This window comes from Oenanthe melanoleuca, chromosome 2 (genome assembly GCF_029582105.1).
Source record: "Oenanthe melanoleuca isolate GR-GAL-2019-014 chromosome 2, OMel1.0, whole genome shotgun sequence".
Taxonomy (NCBI): domain Eukaryota; kingdom Metazoa; phylum Chordata; class Aves; order Passeriformes; family Muscicapidae; genus Oenanthe; species Oenanthe melanoleuca.
In genome coordinates this window covers 25,847,958-25,873,420 of record NC_079335.1, presented here as the reverse complement: position 1 = coordinate 25,873,420, position 25,463 = coordinate 25,847,958, and the positions used below count along the sequence as shown (strand labels likewise).

At 35.1% G+C, this 25,463-nt stretch overlaps 1 protein-coding gene across 1 annotated transcript in view; it reads right to left on the bottom strand.

Annotated features, from left to right (window-relative positions):
• The window catches only part of MMP16 (matrix metallopeptidase 16), a 166,647-nt gene that overhangs the window by 51,912 nt on the left and 89,272 nt on the right, over positions 1–25,463 (bottom strand). The window contains exon 4 of the mRNA XM_056485318.1: positions 17,775–18,079. Within this exon, the coding sequence (XP_056341293.1) occupies positions 17,775–18,079 (305 nt within the window). The remainder of the gene's footprint in view (positions 1–17,774; positions 18,080–25,463) is intronic.

Genomic DNA, 25,463 nt, shown 5'->3' with positions numbered 1-25,463 from the left:
TTCTGATTCTTAATTTGAAAATATGACAACTAAATGTTCTTGATCTTTTATCCAATATAACTGTGCAAAAAAAATCACATCTTTCAAAAATTAATGTGACATAATGTACTTTTAGAAATGAGAAGTTTATACTATCATTTATAATTCTGGTTTCCAGATGAAATGTTTTATGACAATATTTTTCTTAGATGCAGCTCTTTTTATAGTAAAGCAGAATCTCAATGTGCTGTTTCAATAGTTTTGATAAGCCTGACTATCCTGGTGACAAATGTTCTTTATATCTGAATCTGGCCTTTTATATGGAGACAAAAATGATCTTGACATCATCTCATATGAATAATCCAGAGCCTCTGTAGCTGACATCAGCATAGGAAGTGATGCACAGAAGGAACTTTGCAAAGGTTTTCATTCTGCACTTATAATGGAATAATTAATGTAATTTTAAATAACCATAGGTTTAAGATGGAAAGACAGAAGAGCATGTTACTGAACTACCAGCTTTCATACTATGATGAAAAGTCTCACATTATTTTTCAATTATTTTCTGAGCTTTGTGGAAGTTCTAATCTAGGTTCTTTCCTGGGTATTAACTTGAATATTTAAGAAGAAACCTTCTTTTGCTTTTCTGACCTTCAGAAAACAGGTTTCTATTCTATGCCCAAGCTTTCTACATCATAATTAAGAATATTAACTAAGTCTTATACTAAAAAATGAGCTAACAAGTTGGCTACATTATTTACTGAATTATTTTCATATAGTTTTGAATTAAGAGTATTTATTCTACCACTATCATTCGGCTTATTACTATCTGTAGATGAAATAGTTTTATACATGTTTTACCTCTACTTTTTAAGTCAAGTTTGGGAAGTTAACTAGTTATAATTTCTAAAATTTCAAGAAACCACAGTCTTGGAAGAATCTACTATTTCCATTTGTGCCAGTTATGCAATACATAAAGCATCAATGCATCCTTTGGTCCTCAGTCCTTACTGAGTCCCCTTACAGATTTCCAGCAATTTCTACATTTTGTTCCATGTTGATCCAAAAGAGTTGAAATACACATTAACAGGAAAATAAATAAAACCAACTTTCAGCTACTGGCATATCTTCCTTCCAGAACCACAGATAATAAGCACATAGTAGAGCACTTCTACAGGAGTGCTAAGTGACAGTGGGACCACACCAGACAACAGATACTATGCAGGGGCTGGCTGTTTCTCCTCTTGTCTTTTGGATAGGGGAGATTATGTAAAGAGAAAAAACAAAACAAAACAAACCCCAACCAACCAACCAACCAAAAACCCCCAAATATTTCATTCAGCACCTGACTGCCCCTCTGGATTTAGTCTTTATTTCCAACTTGTAGCCATCAGGGGAGCCATTAAGTGTGGCAAAGGCAGAACAGCCCTTGAGCAAATGAATAAGGGGGAAGGGAGAAGGTCAGAGCAAAGAGCTGGGAGAATAATATTCTTGCCTGGGGTGACAATGATTTAACAGGGAACATATTTTCTACTTGTAGCCAAATAGCCCCATTATTCATAACAATTTCCATCAAGAGTCATGATTGTCTCCAGGGCATCCTGAATTTAAACTGACCCAAATAACTTAGTGAGTGCAATTGAAACTCAAGTTTAAACCAGCCCAAGATGAGGTGTCTGAGTCCAGTACAGGTAGGGCCTTATTACTATCTTGGTTTCCATCTTTTTTGCTTTGCATATGATTGGATTTCTCTAATTAGGCAACAATTATTCAGTGCCTCTTTGCTTTAGGCAGCTGACTAGCCCTGAGTACCTCAATGATACTGTAGAAAGCTCCCGAGAGTGCAGGAGGACAACTTTCTGTAAGTCTTGCTCTTTTTCTCAAGGCTGCACAGAAGTATATTTGTGACTGCAAGGTCAATGGTAGCCCACCTTCAATTCCTTGGTCAGTGCTCAGAATAAGCTGAAGAAGTGTTGAAATAAGTGAGCCTTCATATTTGCTCAGGCTAGCTTTGTTATCCTATCAATCTCAGGGAGTTTTTACATTTTCAGTTGCCACTGCTGAAGGAGAGAGTCCCAAATCATTCTATATTTCAGTATACATTATCCAAGTAGGACATGCTTCAGTCCACATGGCAAAATGATGCACCATCACAAACTTTAACAAATTCTAACAGAGTTAAAATGCATGTGACTACGAGGATTTTAAAGCAAAAGTTCCACTGAAGGATATACAATGGTGAATATTCATTGTGATAGTCTAAGTTGTATATCCATGAAATATTGGAAAAATATTGGAAAATATATTTCACAAGTTCAAAACTTGTGCATCTCTATTCTTGTGCTCCCTATTAGCATGGAGATTTGGAATAGAATGGCTGTAACCTCAAAAAGTTTGTGATTGTTTTTCTTATTTTATCTCAAGCTTGATTTCACAAGGGAAGAAAAAAAAGGTACTGTGCGTAAAGAACTAAGATAAAATTATTATTTTTGTACTGACACTTTTCTCTGAGGCTATAAACTATTTTAGGCACTAAATATGCCTGACTTTACAAACACTGCCCAAACTCTAGAATATAAATATGCATTAATATATCAAATATTCAACAGCCAGCAGTGTGGAGCATGTTGCATGGGGAAGCCTTTCCATATAGCTAATTTATACACTATATTTCATATATACAGATAAACAAAGCTAATTTGTCCACGGTAAGCTATTAAGAAAACCCAGTTTTGAAGACATGCATTTCCATTTTAAAGGGTATGTAAGTTCAAGTTATGAAAGCAATAACTTAATGGCTTAACATATGACCTCAATTTTGAAGACTTTTCCATCCCAAAGAAAAGAAACCTTAGCAAGTGAATTTCAAATTACAAACAAACTGTAAAAACACAAAGATATTTTATACACAGACATACACTCATTCTTCCAATTACTACTTTATTTCATTTTTCATGATATAGATAGATGTTTTCTAATTAAATTCATATAAAACTGAAATTTAAATCTGCACAAGACTTCTTCTATAGTCCTATTACCAACAAGACAGTATCTCAAAGCCAAACTTACAATTAATTAGAAATATTGCACACACACAAAATACCCATTTTTTCTTCGATGTATGCAGAATTTGCATTTTCATTCTTCTGTTCATTTGTACTACCTGACACATCCAAACAGCTAAAATGCTACAAACTGTAGAGTAAGAGTCTTACTCTAGATAGCATACAAAAAGAAAAAAAAAAAGAAAAAAGTTTTATCTTTGCTATTATTATCCTTTCCAGGCAGGACATAATTTTGAAGCTGCTATTTCAACAGTCAGTCATATAAGAAGATTCTTTCTCTCTGACCTTATTACAATACAGCAGAGCTGAGCATATGCATTATGTATGCACTTACATAAGCACCATATATGTGCATATATGCTATATTGAGAGTGTACATGGACCTGAATGTAAATCATAGGAATACTCTTACCCAAATAAAGGTGCTACATTTTCCAGTCTAGGCAATCATATCTAGTTGCTTGACATTATCTCAAACTGTCATTGGCATTAAAATTTGGTAGCCTGGGGTTTATTTTGGAAAGAGAGTTTTGCTAAAAGATGGGTGGAGCACCTTTGAACAATGAAGAACAAAAATAATGTTTTGTAATTTTAAATAAGAATATATCATATAGAGCATATCCACTTTCTGTATGAACTAAGCATATCTATTTTTACACACTGCATTTTAAACTACCATTTTTCAACAATAAATCTGTATATTTAGGGTTTTTCACTGTGACAAAATACAGCAACATAAAAATGTCTTCTTTCACTCTATTAATACATAAAATGCATACTGAACTCCTTTTCAGTAGGCTTAGTGAGATATATATATACACACATATGTGTAAATATACATATATATACATGCAGACAGAATGGGAAGTACAGACAGTTTGTTATATAGAAAGTCTGTACTAAATACATTGACTTAGAATACCTACACCCATACGTGTATATTTTTGAAAAACTATTCTATTTTAAAAAGATTAACAGATTAGTGTGAAATTTAAAATTGCTTGCTTGATATTTGACAAGGGCACATTACTACAGAGCATGGCTGTTTTCAGTTGACTCAAATCATTGATTAATATGATGAGAACATTTGAGTTTAATGGCCTGTGAGTCTGTCCTGGCAATGCTTTACTGTTTCTGCATATTTTGGGCATAAGTTAGAAGAAGTCAGGAGTCCACCTTCTTCTATAACACATACCAGCCTCTACTTCAGAAGGCAAAGACATGCAAAAGACAAGAATTTCTGACTTACTACTTAGATCTGTTACCAACCACATTCTGCAACGTTTAGTGAATTGCTTGAAATGGGTGGAATTAGTTACTTTAGGTATTCTTAAATTCCTTTTTATAAAAAGCATGGATACAAGAATATTTCCACTTTTTCTCACAGTTTCAATCACTAGTAGTGAAAAAACTTGCAAACCATTCTGACTTGTGAATCAATACCCACTTCCCCAAAGAGAGACAAGTGAAGCAGCTAGAGAAGATCCTGGGGGGGTAGAGAAGACATGAAAGCTTGTAATGGTATGTGTTCCTTCTGAAAATATAATGCTTATGGCTTTATTTCCTGCTTTGAGGAAACCCTGCTGTGACAGGAAATCTTGCAAACTAAACAAACTCCTACATTTATGTTGAATCTCTAACTCCTGGGATCAATTTCTTCACCACTCAGGTCCACTACTGAATTTGCATATTATTCTCAAATGGTATTTTCATTCTAATAGTATTAAGCCATATTGACTAACAGAATGGAAAAATAAAATATTCTGGGTGTTTTCATGGTTGTGTTTTTACAATAACTATCTTAAATAAATCTGAATTTTAATGGAATTTTCCATTTTTCTAGAAAAGGCCTTCATATTACAAATGCTGCAAATACTGTAACAGCCTTACTTATTATACTCTTACCTGACTTTTCTTTGTTTCTGTTTTTATTTTTTAGGAAAAATAAGCTTTCTGCAGGCACTGAAAATAAACACATGCTGGGATTGAAGATTTGGATATGTACATGAGAAGAGCATGCATCAGACAGTTCTCAGCTATCCTCCATGGTCCAGTAGTCACTGTGGGTCATTCATGTGAAAGGAATGTACATCTTTCTACCCCTCCTAAGTGGCACTTTGGGTGAGAATAAATGCAAGAGAACCTTAATTGTGCATGAGGCTGTACTAAAATTGAACCCTTTTTCAACACAAAAAAAAGTGCTGTTTTCTCTCTAAGCCACTCAGCTAAACTACAGGCTTGTTAACACTGTGGCTTCTTTTGTTTTATTTTTATTCATTTACCCCAACGTTCTGTGTATCCTCATATGAAGAAATATTTGTAAATGCAAGGAGGAAGGTCAAAGTCATGCTGTAAATATTCACAATAGATGTAATCTGTCACGGGGCAGAAACCACAGAAGTACAGAATGGTTTGGGTGGGAAGGGACCTTGGAGACCATTCAGTTCAAACCCTCCTGCCATGGGCAGAGACATCTTCCACTAGACCATCATAGAGCCCCATCCAGCCTGGCCTTAAACACTTCCAGAGATGAGGCATCCACAGCTCCTCTGGGCAACCTATTCTAGCATGTCACCACCTTTTAGAAATCTGAAAAAGTCCTAGAGATCACAGAATCCCCACAACAGAATGCACACAGAACTTAATATATGTGCAAATCTTGTGCTGGCTAATTTTTTGTTTGATAAATTTTTTACCCTGCACCAGTAAACTACTGAGAGCAATTATAATATCCTCTAAATTAGCTCACATTAAACACACCAAAAACAGGTTATTATTATTATTAGTGTACCATTTTATCTTAACACAGACACAGGACTTTGAGAGTTTTAAAACAGTGACATAGTCCTCTGTATTTATAAATAAAGTTTTTATATGAACAATTCTTCCTTCACTGTTACTTTGCTTTTCTTAATTCACATTAAGAAAAAAATGTCAAGATGGATTTGTCCATGGTTTGGTCTTTTTTTCATTAAACTGGTGATAAAAAGAAGTGGGAATTTTGAATCCTAATTGGCAAAGTGATTAGAAGAAAAAAATCATTAAAAGCTCTATGATCTGAAAAGACAAGTTCTCTAAGAAGTCTGCAGACTTCAAAGGGAAACCTGATCCAAGTGTACACCATATTTTAAATTGAGACAACTTCAAACTGGGGATTGTGTATACAGAAAAAGTGACAGAAAGACAAATCTGCTACTTTGGTCTTTGTTGAAATTTACTCATATGGAATGCTCTGATCTATTGGAGAATCTGCTGCTGAGATCCTAGGATTCAGTTCCCACTCAGCTGTATGCTCCACTGCCAGTCTCTCTAGAACTTGTTGAATTCAGTCAGTTTGCAGTGCTGACTCCTGGCACTTGGAGATGACTGAGCCCTGCCATGGAGGGGCAGCCCCAGATGATGGATGGCAGGGGCAGAGCAAAGGGTGCTGGAGAGGACAAGAGGGTCAGGCAGCCAAGTCATGCTCCTGGGCCTCCCAGCAGAAGGAAGAGTGTGCAAGAATTTGCTTAGAGAGGAAGATGAAGGCAGCAGCTCCTTGCCCCTGACAAAGTTCAGGAGAGATTGTACATGAGAATATAGGTGAGGGCAGAAGCCAATTCTAGCACTTCCCTTCTCTGAATTAGGAGCTCAGCAGGACCCCATCCTGGGGCAACAGCAGTTGGCCCCAGCAGGAAGAAGGGAAAATGCCAGGGGTTCCTTGTTTTATGGCTCTCAGACCAGAGCTTCCCACTGGGAAAGCAGAGATCCCAACACAGAGTCACTGGGGCCACTATTTTCCACAGGTGCTGTGCCACATCCCACACTCAGGAAGGTTGGGATCACATCTCTGCAAGCCACTATGGCCAGCCCTGCCAGTGTCACAAGTGATCATTAAAAACAAAAAACAGCTAAGGAGTGACTGTTGATGATATATGTATTTTAGTTGCTAACTCCTCCTGAAGCTCAGGCCCTGCTACTTTTGCTGCTTCTGCTAGCACTGCTAGTTGGAACACAGCTAGCAACATTAATTCCATGTCACTATTGAATCCTGAATACTCAGGAATACTGAACAGTCAGTAGTAATCTCATTTCCTCATCCTAACATAGTATCAGTTTCTAAACTGCATCAAAAGAAAAGTGCTCTGTGTGATTCTCAGAAATGGGAAACTACAAGTATGTTTACACATTGCCATCCTACCAACTCTGCATTCAGAATTTCAGAGGTGCAACCCACTTGTGAATTACTGCATTCAGACCAATATGGGTGTTTGTCTTGCCATACTGAGAGGGGCAGGGAACAGCAAGTGCCTGCAACTGCCCTTTCTGACTGCTGTACTGAGCTGCTCCCAAAACAGCCATCTCTGGGGCTGACACAGATTTCTTTTGACCCCAGCTGGTGTTGCTGTTTTGAAGTTCTTATCACTACAGACTGAAATGCCACTTATCACTAAAATCTGAAATGGCACAAGTCAACATCACTAGTGGAAGTTATCTAGCTGTTCAACACTGCAACACAAATGTCTCCACCTGCACCTCCCACAGCAAGAGACAGGAGACAGGTATTTCAGAGTATGATTCATCTAGTTTGTTTTATACACCTGCTTCAGGATGCAACAAACCTTACCCAGGAAGGCAATATATCTCTTCTATAACTCTAAAGGGACTCTATGAGATTAACTCTGATTTAAACACCAACATATAGTCAGATTAATTCCACCCCCTCAAGTCTTCTGGCTTTTGACCTAGGTATTTTCTTTTCAGTCACTGGCAAAACATTAATTATAGAAATACAGGATCCAGACTTAAGTGATATATACACAAACCTAGGAAGTATTTATCATAGGCTGACTTGAAGGAGAGACTTAAACCTTAAAAAAAACCTCAAAACAACCAAACAAAAATATTTTACACAAAAAATGTTGTTCTTTTAACCTTTTTTATTTTTTATTTTTCTGCTTTCATAATTTTTCACAACTTAATGTTAGCTGTATATGTTTCCAGCAATTGGTGTTACCTGTTCAGCACTTTTTGTAACCCAAACAGTTAGGAAGAAGTCTAAATATAGATTAAAACCATTTTGGCCTCAAGTGCATACAGTTTTGGCATTTTGAAGTAAAGAATGGTCATTCTAAACTTGAGAATGTCAATATTGTAGGAAATCTTTCATTAGTTAATTATATATTATTCTTAAAATTGAGATATAGTATTATCTTATATTTTTGGATTATCTACGTCTTTCTAGTTTTTCAATATCCATTACATTTCTGCTTAATAAATATTAATTAAATATGTAATCACTGTAAAATTCTGGTCTCATTCTCTCAGGAAACCATGACAACATCCAAATTAATTGGCAACATGATTTTTAAGATTCTATTTGCCCCTAAAAAGGCAGGAGAAATGAGATGGCTATGCAGTAATAATATTCTATAAAACATCTTTGGTATTTCCTAAATCTACTACCTTGAAGAAAAGTCTCCATTACATGGCCCTAGCAACAAACAGAGACTTGAGGCACTCTGGATCACATGGGAGTTGGAATGCTAAGCCTGATGCCTGCTTTAAATGACTGAAATGTCACTTTCTGTCTACAGGGAGAATTTTAGGTTCATAGATAACACCTCTTTCCTAAATTACTGCTACTAGGAGACCAGACTGAAAAGAAAAAGAAATAATTTCAAGCCATTTATTCATTAGCTGATAAAGTTCTAAACTGTTTTTGACTTATTTGCAATAATAAAGGGTATTTTCTCTACTTTTTTTTCTTTTTTTTTTTTTTTTTTTTTTTTTTTAATTCAACATGTTTCAGATATGGCTTTTCACAAGTTCTCCATAGCAAATAATCTTTCAAGAAGCTGAAATTCAGTCTCTGGTGTGAAATATTATAGCTCATAAGGCAGTGCCTCTATTATTAGCACTACTATTAGTTTGTATCACACATTTTAGAGAAATATTGCCTGTTGGTATGCTGATGGTAATACTTATAAAATGCATAGAGGATAAGAACAAAAAGCAGTGGAACATGCTATTTTTCTTCCTTTTCCCCCCTATTCTCTAAAACTTTCTGAAACACGTAAGAATTACAAGAAGCTCTCTCAGATTCAGTACTCAAAATCTGCTAAGCTTTTTTCTAACAGGAGGAAAAATTAAGGTAGGAGCATTTATATGTTTGTTTGTTTGTTGTATATGTAGTGTTAGAGGGTTTTTTGTGTGTGAGAGTTTGTGGGGTCAAAAACAATCATGGAGAGGCTGGCCCACATTTTATGTTTGGACTCATTTAAAATAAATCTATTTGCCTGAACAAAAATGGCTTCCCAAAGCTCTTTTCTCATATACTTCAGGGGCAAATGAGAAAGACAATAAGAGAAAATGAAGCCAAAAACTCCAACTGTTTGTTTCAACTTACTAATTACTTCAACAAACATTTTTCAAGTAAATTTCATATTTTTAGACTAAATTTCCCCATGTAAACTCTGTTCTCTTAACATACTGATATGAGGGTCTGATTAAATCAATCCATTTTGGGAGATAAACTTGACTTTATAGTTGCATAAACAGTTGTTTGAGGCGACCACATCTTTAAAATAAAAAAAAAAAAAAAGAAAAAAAGAAAAAAAGAGAGAGGCAGGGGTTTTTTTTCAGTAATTGTAGGTGCAAATGCTGCCAAAATTGTCTGCAAGGACCCATGCTGCCTTTCAGCTAGATGTTTCCTTGGCAGCAAAGTCGATGTAACAGACAATGTGAACTTTCCTCATTTATTTCCCTGCAAAGTCAGCCAGATCCGCTTTAACACTTTTCATTAGCAGTTTAAGATTGGCTGGCTGATTGCAAACTGAGGCAGATGGCAAATGCAAGCAAGCAAGCAAGTTCTGCTGGCCCTGGTATGTGGCAAATAACCTCCAGTGGCAGTTTGAATGGATAGCTGAGTTTGCAGCTTCCCTAACTGCTCCTCAAGGGATTGCAATGGTCTGTGTTTACCCACACCTCCAGGAAGCAATATGCAATTTGGTGGCTCGAGCTCTGCTGCCTTTCTGGCTTGCAACCTGCATCAGGAGCATCTCTGGCAATTAAGCTACACTTTAAATATCACCTTGCTTCTACAGACATGAAAAGCATGATGTAAGACGAGCATCTAAGTCTACAATCCCAGTGCTTTAATTAAGAATAGCACAAAGTCAGTTCTCTTACATATTCCTCAGCCTCTCTTTCAGTTTGCATAATAGGGCACATAGAAATGCTAGGCCAAGAAGGAAGCTGAGAGTAAGATATTACACACTGAGAGCCCCTGGGATGTACTAAAAGCATCTAGTGAAACACACATCTAGAACATGGGGCTGGATTCATCCACAAGACTGCTTTCACTGACTGCCAGTTTTAAACAGATTTCCCTTTTAACAACATGCAAATGAAGTGCTTTCCTCAAAGCCAAAAGGGTGCTCCACGAAAGCAGCGTCCTCCCCAAAAATTATAAAAATGAGGTCAGCACTTTGCCAACTTTTAACATTTTCCATCATCTGGCTTCCAGCCAGTAGATGGGGTCCAGCAGACAGATCCTCCTCTATCTGTATAGCTCTGAGTCCAATGACTGAGTCCTCACAAGCAGCCAGGGACATTTATGATTTTTTTAATCATTTCCCATCTCTTCAATAGCTGAAAGGGATCTTTCTGTTCTCCAGTGCAGCTTTGCATACCATGATAATATTTTCAAAGATACATTTTATTCATCAGACACTGGATATCTGAGAGTTAAGATTAAATCATGGAGTGACTGGAAATGGGACAGGTGCACATCAGCAAGTATAATCCAGGAAGGTTTGGAAAGTTTGAGGACAGAGGATGTTCTATCAGCACAAAATGCACTTACTGATAAGGGAAAGACTGGTTTCGTTTTCAATACTGAAAAAGTTGTGGTTTAGAGACAGAAAGTATTATTTGTGTTAATTGATTCTTGAATTAAATTGGATTTCAGGGAAAATAATGAAACTAAAAGAATCAATCGTTATTCAATACGCCTGCAACTTGCAAAGCTCTTTGAAATATTATCCTGGCATCTTCATCACTGTGTAATATTCTAAATGCAATAGTTGAGTTTTGTCATCTTTTACAATATTGCAAATTCCCTCATTTTGCACTCAAATACTTTCAATTTAAAATGGAAGTTGTACTTCCTTAACCTTAAAATTATATATAATCAAGGCTGCAATTCAACAGTCTCAGTCTCTTTATCCTCTAAACAAGATATGACAGAGGCCCATAACTTATGAATGGAATAGATAAAATTATTAGAAAATTGCTTCCTTACAATATGAGCACCCATCTGTCTTAAAAAAATCAGAAAGAAGTAGTATTTCACATCTGCTTAAACTACAGGACATATTGTCACAGGATGTTGTGGATACCAAATGCTTATGTGAGTTCAAAAAGAGATTACACCGATTAATGAAAGGAAATCCCTCATAGGCTACTAAACACAAAAATATGGCCTGTGCCTCAGAAATTCAATGAGCCACAGATTACTGGAAGCTAAGAGGGAATATGCTGGGGTTTTACTGCCATATGTTTACCCTGCTCTTGTTCTCTTCTTTAGGTATCTGTTAATAGCTATTAACTAGAGACAGGATATTTTGTAGGATAACCTTTGATCTGAACCCACTTTTGCAATTCTGTTTACAAAGCAAATACCCTATACTATAGTATACTATAGTACTATAAAATAAAAATTAAAATAACATATTAATCTTTTACATAGTTATCCTAGTGCAGAACTAGAAAACAAGCATTTGACAACTGGAAGGTCACACTGCTTGATTACAGATCAAATTTGATGTTGATAATTGCTTATTAAAAACATACATAATCAATTAAGAGCACTATGCTTTATGAAATTAAAGCCATGTTAACATTGTAATACAGAGCTTCCTTTGATCTGAAATGCTTCCTTTATTCCAAGCCACAGCATGAGCACTGTTCAAGACACAGAGCTCCCTTAGGAGAGGTTTTCACAACTCCGCCGGTTCACATTTCCAACAGCATATATCTCCTGCACTGTGTCAACCACACTGGCAGCCAAAAGAAATTTACTACAAGTTGATCTATGCAGTTCAGAGATCAGGATTTTAATAAATTTTTCTTGGCTGCCAGCACAGTGCCCACAGCAGAATCTACACACTGACTTGAGTACAAGTACATTACACAAGACACTGTATTTGCACCAGGTCCAAGAACCTTTTACTTGGCAACCTACAAACAGCATGGTACAAAGTGATAGGTTTCTTTGTTTGTTTTCTTTCTATTGCTTGCAAACTTGAATCATTTTTTTGAATGCTGGAGAGTAAACAAAAAAACCCACAAAACTGAATTCCTGAATTTTTGTTTTCCCAAAGACTTTATATATACATGTTACAAATATCCCACACGTACATAAGTACTTTGCAATAATATTCTCCTTACATGTCACTATACACTAAAACCATCTATTACTTCTGTAAGGGAGTTCCACTTCTATTATTTATCATATGCTCTTTGATAGAAGAACTATTTTCTGCAGAATTTTAGTATGGTACAGTATCTACCTTTGTAAATTTGTTACAGAGGTAAAAAAAAATGTATTTTAGTTTAGACTTCTATTTCTCTTGCTGATGTGAAGATAACAGTATCAAATTATCACTAATCTACTGTGTTTATCTACACTTAGTTTTTGCTGAATATTTTCTGCTGCTGGAAGACACAGTTCTGTGGTCACATTTTATCCAGTAATTGCTACATCACAATCATGCCTAATGTGCTTGAAAACTAAGCTCCCAAGAAATCCTTGTTTTCCCCAAGCACTTCTAAATCTTGACATTTTTTAAAAAGCTGCACTTGTGCAAGTAGGTCAATCTTAAATTAATCTAGTTAAAAGTAGTGCACTCTCAATTTAAACTGGTTTAACACTCCCTTAAATAGGTTTAGATGCATTCAGTAACTTCCCAGAAAAAAAATAACTGCTTTAAAAAAGGTTTAAACGAACTTAAGTACATGTAGACAGATAAATGTGAAATCAATTTTGATAAACCAGTGCAATAAGGCTAATAAGATGCTCCTTTCAGTTTTGGTATAGAAATACAGGACATAAGACAGGATTTTTCTTCAAGCTACTAGAAAATTTACAAAGACAGTACCTATCCCAGATGCTCCCTGGCAGTGACTTTGAATATCATCACAGTCATTTTAAATATTACCATTGAAGAAAACACTTTGAAAAAGGTTTTTGTTGAGGTTTTTTGACAGCACAAAGTATTGCCACTCCTAGGAAGATGTCATTGTCCTTTTCTGGATTTAGATACATCAATCATTGTCCATAAATTTTAATTTAAAAACAATGAGGGGATATATATCATCTAAGTGGACTGGAGTCATGGGAACAAGGAAACATCTCCCTAGTCTCAAGACTGGTATATTAAGATTTCTTCCTCTTTTTTTTTTTTTTTTTCTTCCCTTTTTGCTTTATTTTTTGTTTACAGTTCTTAAGTTCAAAAGAAAATGAAGATTTAATCTTTTTCTTAGAAAGTGCTGATTTTTCAGATATCTACTTATGCAATCTGATTTCCATCTCCTGTTTATTCCTTTACGTTTTTACATCTTTAAATGTATGCATTGTGAAAAATTTTCCTGTAAAATCTTATCCATTTTGATTTGCTGTTCCTGAATAGTGTTGTTTCTTCCCCTGCTGTATTTGCCAAGCACTAGCAGAATAACCTGAGCTTTAACTGAGACTGCCTAGGAGCACAGGATGCTTTGTAAGGGGCATGAAGAAATCATCCTGTTCCAAATAATTCAAAAAGCTAAGGCTCTTATCTCACCTGAAGTCTAGATAGGTAGATCATAAAGGAAATGGAGTCTACTGCAAGTGAAACAGCCTACTCCCACGGGAACTTGAAAAGCAGTTGTGATAAAAGGGAAACTAGAAGATGAGAACTGACTGGAGGAAAACTACAGTCCAATGCACACACTTTGTATAAAATATTGAAAGAATAGCATTCCCTTTCCTTTAAAAAAAAAAAAAGGCAAAAAAGATAAAAAAGTGCATCATATTTTATTCTCCAGTATCTCATTCCCTGGCGAAATAAATCCTGTCCTTGTTTCCACTTCTTCCCTGTGATGCTAAGTCTATTGTCCTTCTTTCTGGCAATATTTCTAGGATCACCTGCAGCACCATGGATGGAAATTCAGAGAAAAGACCTCCACAGCTCAGCTGCAGTTGAGGTACCAGCTGTACTCTGCTTACAGGGTATCATGAAAGCAAAGAAATATATCCTTGTAGAAAGCCTGCAAGTGTAAAATTGTATGACAGGAGGTTTTTCCTGAGTGATGGGCCCATTAGTCTTTACTCCTACAAAAGCCTCATTCATTCATTCATTCATTCACTCATTCATTCATTCTTCAGGATGAGGGAGGAGTTAAAGCACAGATCTCTTCACAGAACATGACTGATAAGACAACATGACACAGAAGTGAGAACAAAGGAACGCAGCAATGCACTGTGCAGATGATGTACTTCTATTGCAACTGTCCTGGAGTCTAGAGTATTATTAAACCAAAGAAAAATACAAGAAAATCGACCAAACATGATATGAAAAAAACTCACCAAATCAACCAAAAACCTGAAGTATGAAGGCACTGCAATTAAGCAGTCAGAATAAATTACTGTAGTAATCAAATGTACTCAGAACACTGATTCTGTATATGATTTCTTATTTGGAATGAAAATTACTTCAAAAAGGACAACAGTTTATGAGAACATTTCATTAAGTTTCCTCTTTTTTCTGAGGTAGATGGCATATAAACTGTTTTCATTAGAACAGGATAAGGTGAAGAATGAGGCTAGGACTTTTCAAAAGGACCTTATTTTTGCATTCTTGCTGCTAAGTAAACAAGTTTCTCTGAGATTTTGAATCTCTCTGGGATACTGGAATAGGAATCAGAGAAAATCAGCCCCTTGGGGTGAGAGTTAGTTTAAAAATAAAAATAAATCATCAAATCTTTTTCCCATTCTACCGGATTTCAAATAATAATACAAGAAGATGACTACTAGACTATTGGAGCAATGGATCTTAAAACTGACACTCACCTGGGAAAAATGACTCATAGCTAAGGTCACATATATATTTTCCAACCTTCTGTTTTTCAGTGTTCTGAGACTCAGCTCAAAATGATAGTTAGCCTAAGAGAGCTGTAAGTCTTTCTTTCCTGTCAATCCCAAATTGCATGTTTGTCTTCTTTTTCCCCCTGGAAATTTTTCCCGTGCACAAAAAAAAACCCAAATCAAACAAAACAACTCCAAAAACAAGCAAACAAAATAGCCCAAACCAAACCAGAAACAACAACAAAAATAAAACCAAAACAAAGAAATGAACAACAAAAATACACCAAACCCAAACAAAACCAGAAAATCCCAAAACTTACATGATCCTCCAGGATACCTAAACAAGCTAATCAGTAAGGCAAGGAGGAAAGCCTGGCCTACCTGATAGCTAGAAGTCACTAATCAGACAAACAGGTGCTCTGTATTTTCAGATGAAATGCACATATATTGATGTTCCAAGGGTTAGAATGACAGGGGAGTTTTCTCTGGACAACAACTATGATCTATGATTTCCACCATTTAAACAATGAAACTAGCAGTTGCCAAAATCCTTCAAAGGACTTGCACTGGTAAGACATTTCTTTCTAATTATCATGTATTTTCAAAAAAATCTGTCATTTTTTTTTACTGTGAATATTCCATTTTATCAGGAATATGTGTCCCCCAAAAAGAAATATATGAGCGCACCAAAGTGCATAAGTTATCAAATTTGCAGAAAAAAATTCCAATGATAACTCTTGAACCTTCATGATGCATATAGCAAACCTAGCTTTTATTATAAAAGTTCAAAGTTCTAAGATACATAAAAGCACAGTTTTAGTGATAGCATCAATTTACTTTCCCTTGATTTTTTTTCATCAAAATATATTAAAATGCATTAATACAAGCAAAAGCTGTTGAAAATTGTTCTACAAAACTCTACCTCAAAAGCCATATAAAGAAATGAGTGCCATTTTGCACTATGAAAGTTGTTTAAGTTAAAGGAGAATGAGACAGCCAGAAGTCCGTTCACTTTCATACAAGGTGTGGAACTGCTCCAAAAAGAGTTATCCCAATTAAATTGACATCCTGACTTCAATGTACACGTGCCTGTAGATTTTCCTGAGTGCTTGAAGCAATAGCTCCAAAACCACTGAACTTTATGTGCAGTGCTGGTCTCCAACCAACATAAAACACCAGACACATAAAACCACCATCATTTACCCTCGCCCTCAGCTGTGACTGACTGTGAGAAGTGCACAGAGGACTCACACCACTGTTCCTTTGTGCTAAACGTGTGAAGAGGGCCAGTATGAGCTGTGCAATACCACAGTTTTTGCTACAGTAAGAATCTAGGACCTGTGTCACAAAAAAGAAGTTTCTTGATCCATTGCACAGCTGAGGGCTTCCACAGTGCCACACACAGCTCTTGCTTCAACTGACTGGCACAGCAGAAGTATTGCACCAATGGAATAGTCACAACACCATATCTGTACTCCCAAAATGCTAAATTAAGGTTTTGTAGCAGACTCCAGGCTACAAATACTGATACATAAAAAGCTCTGATTTTTTACATGGAAGATCTCAGGTGAGAAGGGGAAAGAAAAAGAATTAGATAAAGCCTTTCATTCACAAATTCAGTGTAACATTGAAATACAACAGTTCTGCACTTCTTTTCACCTCTATTATCTTTTGTATGCCAGAAACATCCTATTTGTGCATCTGTGCATCTTCTTTTGTGTATCATTGCTGAAGAGGTGTCTCAAACCTCATGCAACTGACTTAGAGAGACTTACCAGGACAGCCAAAGCTGCTTGGAAACAAAACCTATCACAGCATCAAACACAGAATATGCCTACAGAAAATCTCTTCTTTGACACTGTTTTCAGACTTAACTTTAAATTAGCATTCCCAGATAATGGCAGTAATTTATTCACATCGCCCTAGTGCCTGGCAATGGCCAGATTTTAGTTGTGAAGAATAACTTTAAAGGGTATATTTAGTCTTTATTTGGTAAATTTTAAGTGTAAATTTTTCAACTGCTATCCAGTCATTCATTTGAATATGGGGAATGTACTACTTAAGTAAATAGGACATGTTAATATCAGCAATTCCAAAAGACATTCAAAAGTTTTTGAGAAACACCAAATCTGCTTTGGAATAGTATCTTTAAGATTTGCCTTTTAAATGCTGCCACTGCATCATCATAGATACAAACTGGAGAGTAGGTTCTGTGTACATTGGTATCCACAGAACTGGTAGATAGCTGGAGTAGTTCTTAACCTCTCTTAATATCACTGCTAAAGAATATTCCACGTTTTCCATAAACCTAAATAAGTCTGACATGTTAAAACATGCAAAACTAAAGTAGTTTAGGTAAATATTCACCAGTGCAATATTTGAATGATCATGAAGTTTCCTAATAGGAATTCAATGTTTTTCAAGCAAAGCATGTTTTCATACTGTATTACATTCAGACACTTTTCTGCCTTGGATTCAAAGAGACCAATCAATTGAATATATTTCTAAAGTAATGTTAACCAAGGAAAGAAAACCATGTGACTTCAGGAACAGAGGAACATGGAAGTAGTTCTATTAGCTGAAAATTCATGCCACTTTTCTATTTTGTTTATTAAATCTTCTCTTACCATCATGATTGGGATTTCCCAAAGTCCATGGCTCATCTGAGTCAAAATGAGTGTCTCCTCCAATTCCTGGGCCAGGAAAATACGCATGAGCTAAAAATCCTCCCTCCCCATCAAAGGGAGAACTGTCTCCATGAAAACCTGAAGCAAAAATGATAGTAATATCCACGTCTCTCTTGCCATTTTCTAATTCAATATAAGGAACTTCTTCAAAAGTCAGAGGAGTTACATTCTGCCACACATCGAAGGCACGGCGAATGGCTTTACGAGTTTCAGCATCACCTACTTTTGGAGTGACGTTCTTTATGCTGAAAGAAAGAGAGAAACATTACATAGATTAAATTTAACACAGTGGTGACACTGCTAATAACCATTTTCCCCTAATTATTATAAGCCCTGTGCTTTTAATAAAACATGCTAGTCAGGCATTACATACTTTAAGAAGAGTATTTTTAAACAAGCTGATGCAGAATTATGGTGTCAATCTGTACAGCCCTTTAAGCTAGAATTTATTATGTTAGTGAGCTTACTCCCAGCAGTACAAAAAAGTCTTATATTTAGAAGATAAATATAAATAATAAAAATATATTAAAATGAAAAATTCTTAACAGTGGGATAACCAGATTAATCAGCCACTGACTGTTTACCTCCTGGACCACAATTAGAATCCATCACAGCTAAAGAATGTCATGTTCTTTCTGATCAAAAGAAAAATGTTTTTAGTAAAATGAAATTTTTACTTATTAGTGAGTTCATTAACAAAAGCAGAACTCCATACTGTGACCACCAACCAGTATTCAAAAAAGCCTTGTTGCATTTGCAACTGGATAAATTCCTTATCAGAAACAAAGCCTTTTGACTTCAGTACAAGCTAAGATGTCCTTTTGTAATCTGATTACATCTGTAAATCTTGCATAAAACTGTAGAATTCACCAGAGAAATAATTTTATAGAAGAAAATTATGTGTTAACTAAAAAATATGTATTTAAACAGAAATTTCAGTCTGCACTACTTCTTCAAGTGACACACACATGAAAAGGGAAAAAAACCCATCAGAATTGAAGTTTACTCTCTCAGATAATAAATTATAGCAAAATAATCTTTTAAAAAAATCTTTATTTTCATTATGCAATTCAAGAAAAGAATGTCAATAATGAATTTCAGTCCTATCCAATTTTCTGCATCATTTCCATTCAATTCATATGGGCAGCAAAAACTCTATTAGGTTTGTGTCTGCCCTGAAACTGCTGCAATCAGATTCTCTTTGTTCATTTGACATGTGCATGACTGAATATCCAGCACAAATTTCAAAAATTGTGTACTTCTAGAGTACACATAATATTTTTGTCAGTTTACACAGCATGGCACATTAAAGGAGAACAAATATAGTTCCATGAATAAACCTCGAATGATTAATTTGTTTGGTACAATAAATGTGCTTGATTTTATGATATTTATGTTTATATAAATGGAAACAAATCTTTCAAGTGTAATTTTATAGATTTTACTTCATATATACATTTTTTTCATAGCTTCATGTAGAAAACATAAAGTTACCTATTTGGACTTCCACTCAAAAAGATTTTATTGTATTGAGTCCAATAGTCCTGTCTAACCAAAGCATAATTTTTTAGCTGGTGTGCATGTTCCAAAGAGATATCAACACAGGTTAAAAGATAATTCATTGTAGAGAATCCACTCCTTTCCTTGATCTTTTGTTCCAAAGGTGATTTAACCAATCAATTCATACTTGTGCCTATTCTATTATTTGCCTGGCTTGTATTATTGGTTCTTGTTCTGCCTTTCACATATGTGAGCTTTAAAAATTTCTCCCTATACAAAGATATTTAAAGGACATTTCTACACTGAACTTCTAGTTGTCTCTATGAAATAAAAATTTTGAACTCTTTAAATCTCTGGTTACAAGACATTTTCTCCAGTCTATAAAGCATTTTCTGTGATTTGTATTCAACTCAACCCAATTTTTAAATTTTCTTTTAAAACTGGCTCTGTCAGAATGATAAAGTAATGCAGTACAGATCTTGCTGTCAGAGAGAAAATGTCCTCTGATCTGTAGGCTTGACATTACTCTATATGATGTAAATGTCATGTGTTTTAAAGTGCTTTCTATGTTGCTCTTTCATAATTATTTGCTCATCAGTAATTTTATGATCAGTGTTGCATTGCTTTTTTCTGCAATTAAAAAAAACATTGGACACACTTGACCAACAATCAGCCCTTGCAGAGCCCCTCTCTAAAAGCTCCCACCTTTGAGAATTAGGTTTTTTGAGATGTTTTAATTAGCAAGTTCATGAACTACTGTCTGTGCCCCCTGGGAAAGTACAGCATTTTGGAATCTGTCCTGTGACACAAAATCAGAAAACCACAGGGGCACACTTATGCTGCCACTACCAAAAACTTTCACTGCTGCTATGCAGAGCATATCCCTTACAAAGCTGGCAGATGTGCCCTCAGTCAGTCCTGCTGTGTGCTCCCTCAGGCACGTGTATTGCCTCAAGCAGAGCTCTTTGAAGGATTAGAGCCCCTGTTATTTGCCATCTACAAGGAATATGGCAAATGAATCAACAGGCTCCCATAGAAAACAAAGCCTGTCTAGAAAAACTGAAATATTGATATAGAAAAAGTTCATCTGAAATGCACAGCTTGTTTTGTTTGATATAGAAAAAGTTCATCTGACATACACAGCTTGTTTTGTTTTGTTGTTGAGATTTTTGGGGTATTTTGTATTTAGGAATCTTAGTGATTGGTCATAGTCCCACTTTGTTCTTAAGTAAACAGAAGAAGGTTCTTCTGCTATTACATGTGAAATGACAAAATGGATAAAAATGGATTGGAGTTTTGTATTGATATTAAATTGAGTAATTAATTGGTCTAAAAGGGTTTAACTCAAAAGTTATAACATCATGTTTTACATTTTCTTGCCTTTTTAGCATATGAATTAAATTTTAATCAGATTACAAAAGAGAAATTGAGCCATTGGGCTACTTTCACACTAGAGTAGACTACCTTTGGTAGTTGACATTTTCCATGGGATTCAGCTACTGACTTACTTTTGTAATAGCGTCCTACATCTCCAGATTCATTGTAAAGTTATATTTTTTCAAAGTATTAAAAACCAGAGGGAATTCTGGCTTCCAAACCAACATGCTAGAGTGGGCAAGATTATATTAAAAAGTGCAGCTTGAAAGAGAAATCATATAAATCAGCAGTTATTCCTATACAAGAGTATTTACAGAAAACAACTGTCTATTTTTAATGTGTTAAACAAAATCCAGTTTCAATTCTAAAAGAGCAAATACCAGCACTGGGCAACACAAATATTGAAATTGTCTTGTTGGTAACTTTGCTTAAAAGAATTCACCAGTGCAGGTATCTGAAACCCAAGTTATGTTACATTTCTTTTATGTTGTTTATTGTACAATGTCCAAGGGACAAGTACAGTAAAATCAATCCATAAAGACAGTCTATCAGTTACCAGAGATACTAGGACTCATCTTTTAAAAGTCTTCAGTTTATACCTCTGATTGCAATGGGAAATAAAGTCTCATTGAGCCCTTTCCTATTACATTTAGATCTACATCTTAAATCCAGCAATCACCTGAAATAGTGTAACTCTCACAGGCAGTTGAAAAAATAAGAGGAATTGGGTATCTTACACTCAACATACCCAGATAATGGAGCTCAAATAGAAGCAAGTATAGGATGGGACAACTCAGAACCACTCTTATAGCAAGGTGAAAGCATAGCAAGACAAAGGCCTTCATAATAAAAATCTGTATTTTTTTCTAAGCATTGCTTTCCAAGTCCCAGTGTCTAGTGATCACTTCACAGCAAAGAAGTTAAAATGAGAGAAACAACCAAAGCTGACCTTGACCAGACTGGCAGTGCAACTTTATAAAGAGGTTGAAGATCCTGTAATTACCAAACAAAAGGCAATCTATAGGATGGAACATTTATTTTCATGCCATTTTTTACAAACTAATAAACTGAGTGATAATTTTTATAAGTTTTGAGAGCTGTTATTTTTAGACAACCACAGCCAGGTATCAATTGATTATGCTTTTTTGTGGTTATTATTGCTGGTTTGGTATGATTTTCAACCTGATAGTTGCTTCAAGCAGTATAACTTTAAAATACCTATCTTCCACAAGAACAATTAGATTTTATCACTGATCTGCACTTTTCATGTTGATTTACTATTCCTACAGCTGCCTGAAGAATCCTGTTTTGAGAGTGTTATCCTAGAATCCTGAGTCTTATTGATTTCAGAAAAGCTTTGGGTTTTCCTTTTCTTCCCACTCCTTTCCCGAAATATCTTAAAAGAAAAATATCCATGTTTCACTGATATATTTTTGGCTGCATCAGCTTCAGGAGCCTTGCAAGATTGTCAGGATATACCTCACTTGACTGTGTAAAATCAGTAATCTGAAATTTAAAAAGATGAAAGAGCAGCAATTTCAACTGAGTAGGTAAAAAGATGCAGTCAATAATCTGTTTGAAGTCAGCTAGTTACAGATCTGTGCTTGATAATAAACTGTTCAAGTAAAATGAATTGAAACACACATTAGATTTGAGTAAGTTGTTGACACAGCCTTTTTATTGTCATTGATGTAAATCAAACCTAAACTGAACCAAAATTTCTGAGGTTTGTTTCCTGTTTTGGTGGTTTTTTTTGTTTTGTTTTGCTTTTTTTTGTTGTGGTTGGTTGGTTGGGGTTTTTTTGTTTGTTTTATGTTGAGTTGGTTGTTTGGTTGGTTGGTTGATTGTTAATCACACTGTAACTTTTATTGACAGTAATAAATTACCTCTGGCCAAAAACATATTTCACTTTGGGCCATCATTTCTCTAGAAATTCCTTTGCTTCACTGATCTCTCACTGATGTGAGGGTTTTTTAGCTTCAACTTCCATCCAGTTTCAGTTTGCTGACTCTTGGTAGCTACAGACTAAGAGCACTATCACAGTTCATACAGCTCTTGCTCAAGTTGATTTAAACCTGAACTATCACTTTGATTGTCTGTGGTTCTGATTTTCACCCTCCTGCTACCATGATTGAAAGAATTTATAATTACCTTGCCTCTTCATTTTCATGGGTAACATTCTCCTCAACGTTCATTAAAAGATGATATGTGAAAGAGATAGGATTTCTGAGACAAAAACCCAAAAGTAGCAAAATACTTGACAGATAAATGTTTTTATAGGGAAGTTATTTTAAGAAATCTGATGTCATAATATACTACTAGGTAATCTAAAATCAATAAACTGCAACATAACCATGGAATGTGTTCTAAATATTACTTTGTAGTAATACACACAATCTTTTTGCTAATATGAAGCAACAGTATTTTCAAAGTTTTTCTTAATCCAGTATTTCCTTACTTTTTAGTGTGGATTTCAAATATCCAAGAAATAATTCTCTCTCCATATTCTACACAATAAGGACCATTCAGACTATTGAAATTGCATAGTCTATTGCTAACAAGCCAGATAAGACTTTTCATTGCATACTGAAGCTCCCAGCTTGCATTAATTCATTTATCTGAACAGTATAAGGTTAGATTGTTTAAATCCTTCATCTTCTTTCAGAAATGAAATCTAGGCTATATCTAACTTGCAAAAGGAAAATGACAATTATCTGGGACTTGACCCATTGTCCACTGGAGTCAAGAAAAAGATTAATTTATAGTGGGTTTGGGATGAAGCTATTGACCATCTACAGCTAAGTTTCCTGCACCAAGTAAACTATTACATATTACTCATCAATTGAATTTGGCTTTCAGAATAGCTTTTGAATTATTATTTTATTTTAAATCTTTACAAGTTCTAAGTCATGATTGTAATTCAAGAAAAAGCTTTTATTTTTACAGAACATTCTCCAGCTTTACTTGCAAAAGTATTTTTCAGATAGAATAATCTGGACAATTGAGAAATAAATGACTGCTGGAGTTCAGATTATAAATAGTATGCACAGAATTCTGATGAGGAGGGCTTTTTATTCAATGATACTCTATCTAAAATGGACATATAAACATTTATATTCTATTTTTATAAAACAGACAGCTTAATTGATTCACATTGTTGCTCCTTCTTTAAAGTACTGGATTATTTTCCTAGCATAAGAGAAGGTGACTATATTTTTGAGAATCATAAATACCCCCTTTAAAAGTTTTTTTTAAAAACGTACATTTTTTAAAAAAATCTGTTCATAGGTTTTTTTTAATTCTTCTCTGATTCTGTACAATGCAACTTGACATAGCCTAAAATAGTAAGGAAAGATTAAGACTACATCATTAATATCTCTGTAGCTTTTTCTGTAGTGGAGTCATTATTCTCTTGTACTCTAGATGTTTTCTTTCACCCCTATACTCTTCTAACCAGTAAAAAGTTTCAAATACTTACTTTCTGTTTCTCTCTTTGTAAAAGGCATGTTAGTCTATAACACACATATTAATAATGTCCACAAGGTTTATCAGCAGGTATACCAGGCAGAAAAATACTGTAACTTTTGTTTCCAGGCAACTTCAGAAACAGAAATTCTAACAAACATCACACAACAGTTGAAATGAGAAGAAAGGTGCATTCCCTGAGGGAGAGTAAGCACAATTAATGCAACACATTGCCCACACCATGCTGATGTTCCCAATACTGGAAATCTGTGTTTTGGTTCTGTCTGTAAACACTTTGCTTTCTAAGAATAAATATCACCTAAGTCCAAAATTTAATCTGTTGCCAAAAGGATATAATAAATATTCAAAATATAATATGTGGCCAAAAAACTACATTATTAATGCAATTTCTAATTATAACTGTAATTTTAAGTCACTTCTTTGAAACTCCATCTTGAAATTTTGCACAACTGTTTCAGGTGTAAAAATTACATGTGGAAAAGTTCCAGAGCAAGGAGAGGTGGGGAGTTTGCTTTCAGGAGTATTTGCTGTGGGGTTTTGGTTCTGGCTTCCAGAAAATTGTAAGATGTAGCACACACTGAAATGAAGGAGAAATTGCTGTTTCTGTGGAGGAATTACTAAACTGGCTTAGCAGGCAGACTGCAAGGTTCAACTGGCCAGGAAGGCACAGAATGCAGCTGGAAACCTGCAGATTATAAAGAGACTGAGGAGTGGCACAGAGAAAAATGGAGCAGACCAATGATACTAGAGATATGATTAAATTTTTAGGAACAAAGCAGGTTAAAATGTCACTCATTTAACATCTCATAAGCCTGTAAGCAGGGAATTGGTGAAATGTGTGAAAAGAATTTTAGTTCTTTTTTTTGGTCCTTATTTGCTTTGGGTTATTTTCTAATTCAAAAAGATAATATAACATCTTATTTTTTATTCTAATCAAACTTAGGGTTTCTATTTTAAATGTCTTCTGTACTGTAATTCACTGCAAAAAATATTACAGACTTATTCACTTCAAAGCTCTCTTTGATTGGAGGTCTTGTCAAAGTGAGGGAGAGAACATTTCAGAAGAGGGGAGGCAGAAGATAAAAAACTGCTATAAATTCTTCAAAGTGAGAAAGATGACTAGATAGTTGTCACTTAGTTTAATACTGAACACCTTCATTTGTTATTTGGATTAATGCCTTGGGTGACAGTCCAGAAGATATACAAGTGGTAGGATTTAGACAGTTGCAAAAAAAATCTGTAATGAAATAGGGAATCAGACTCCTT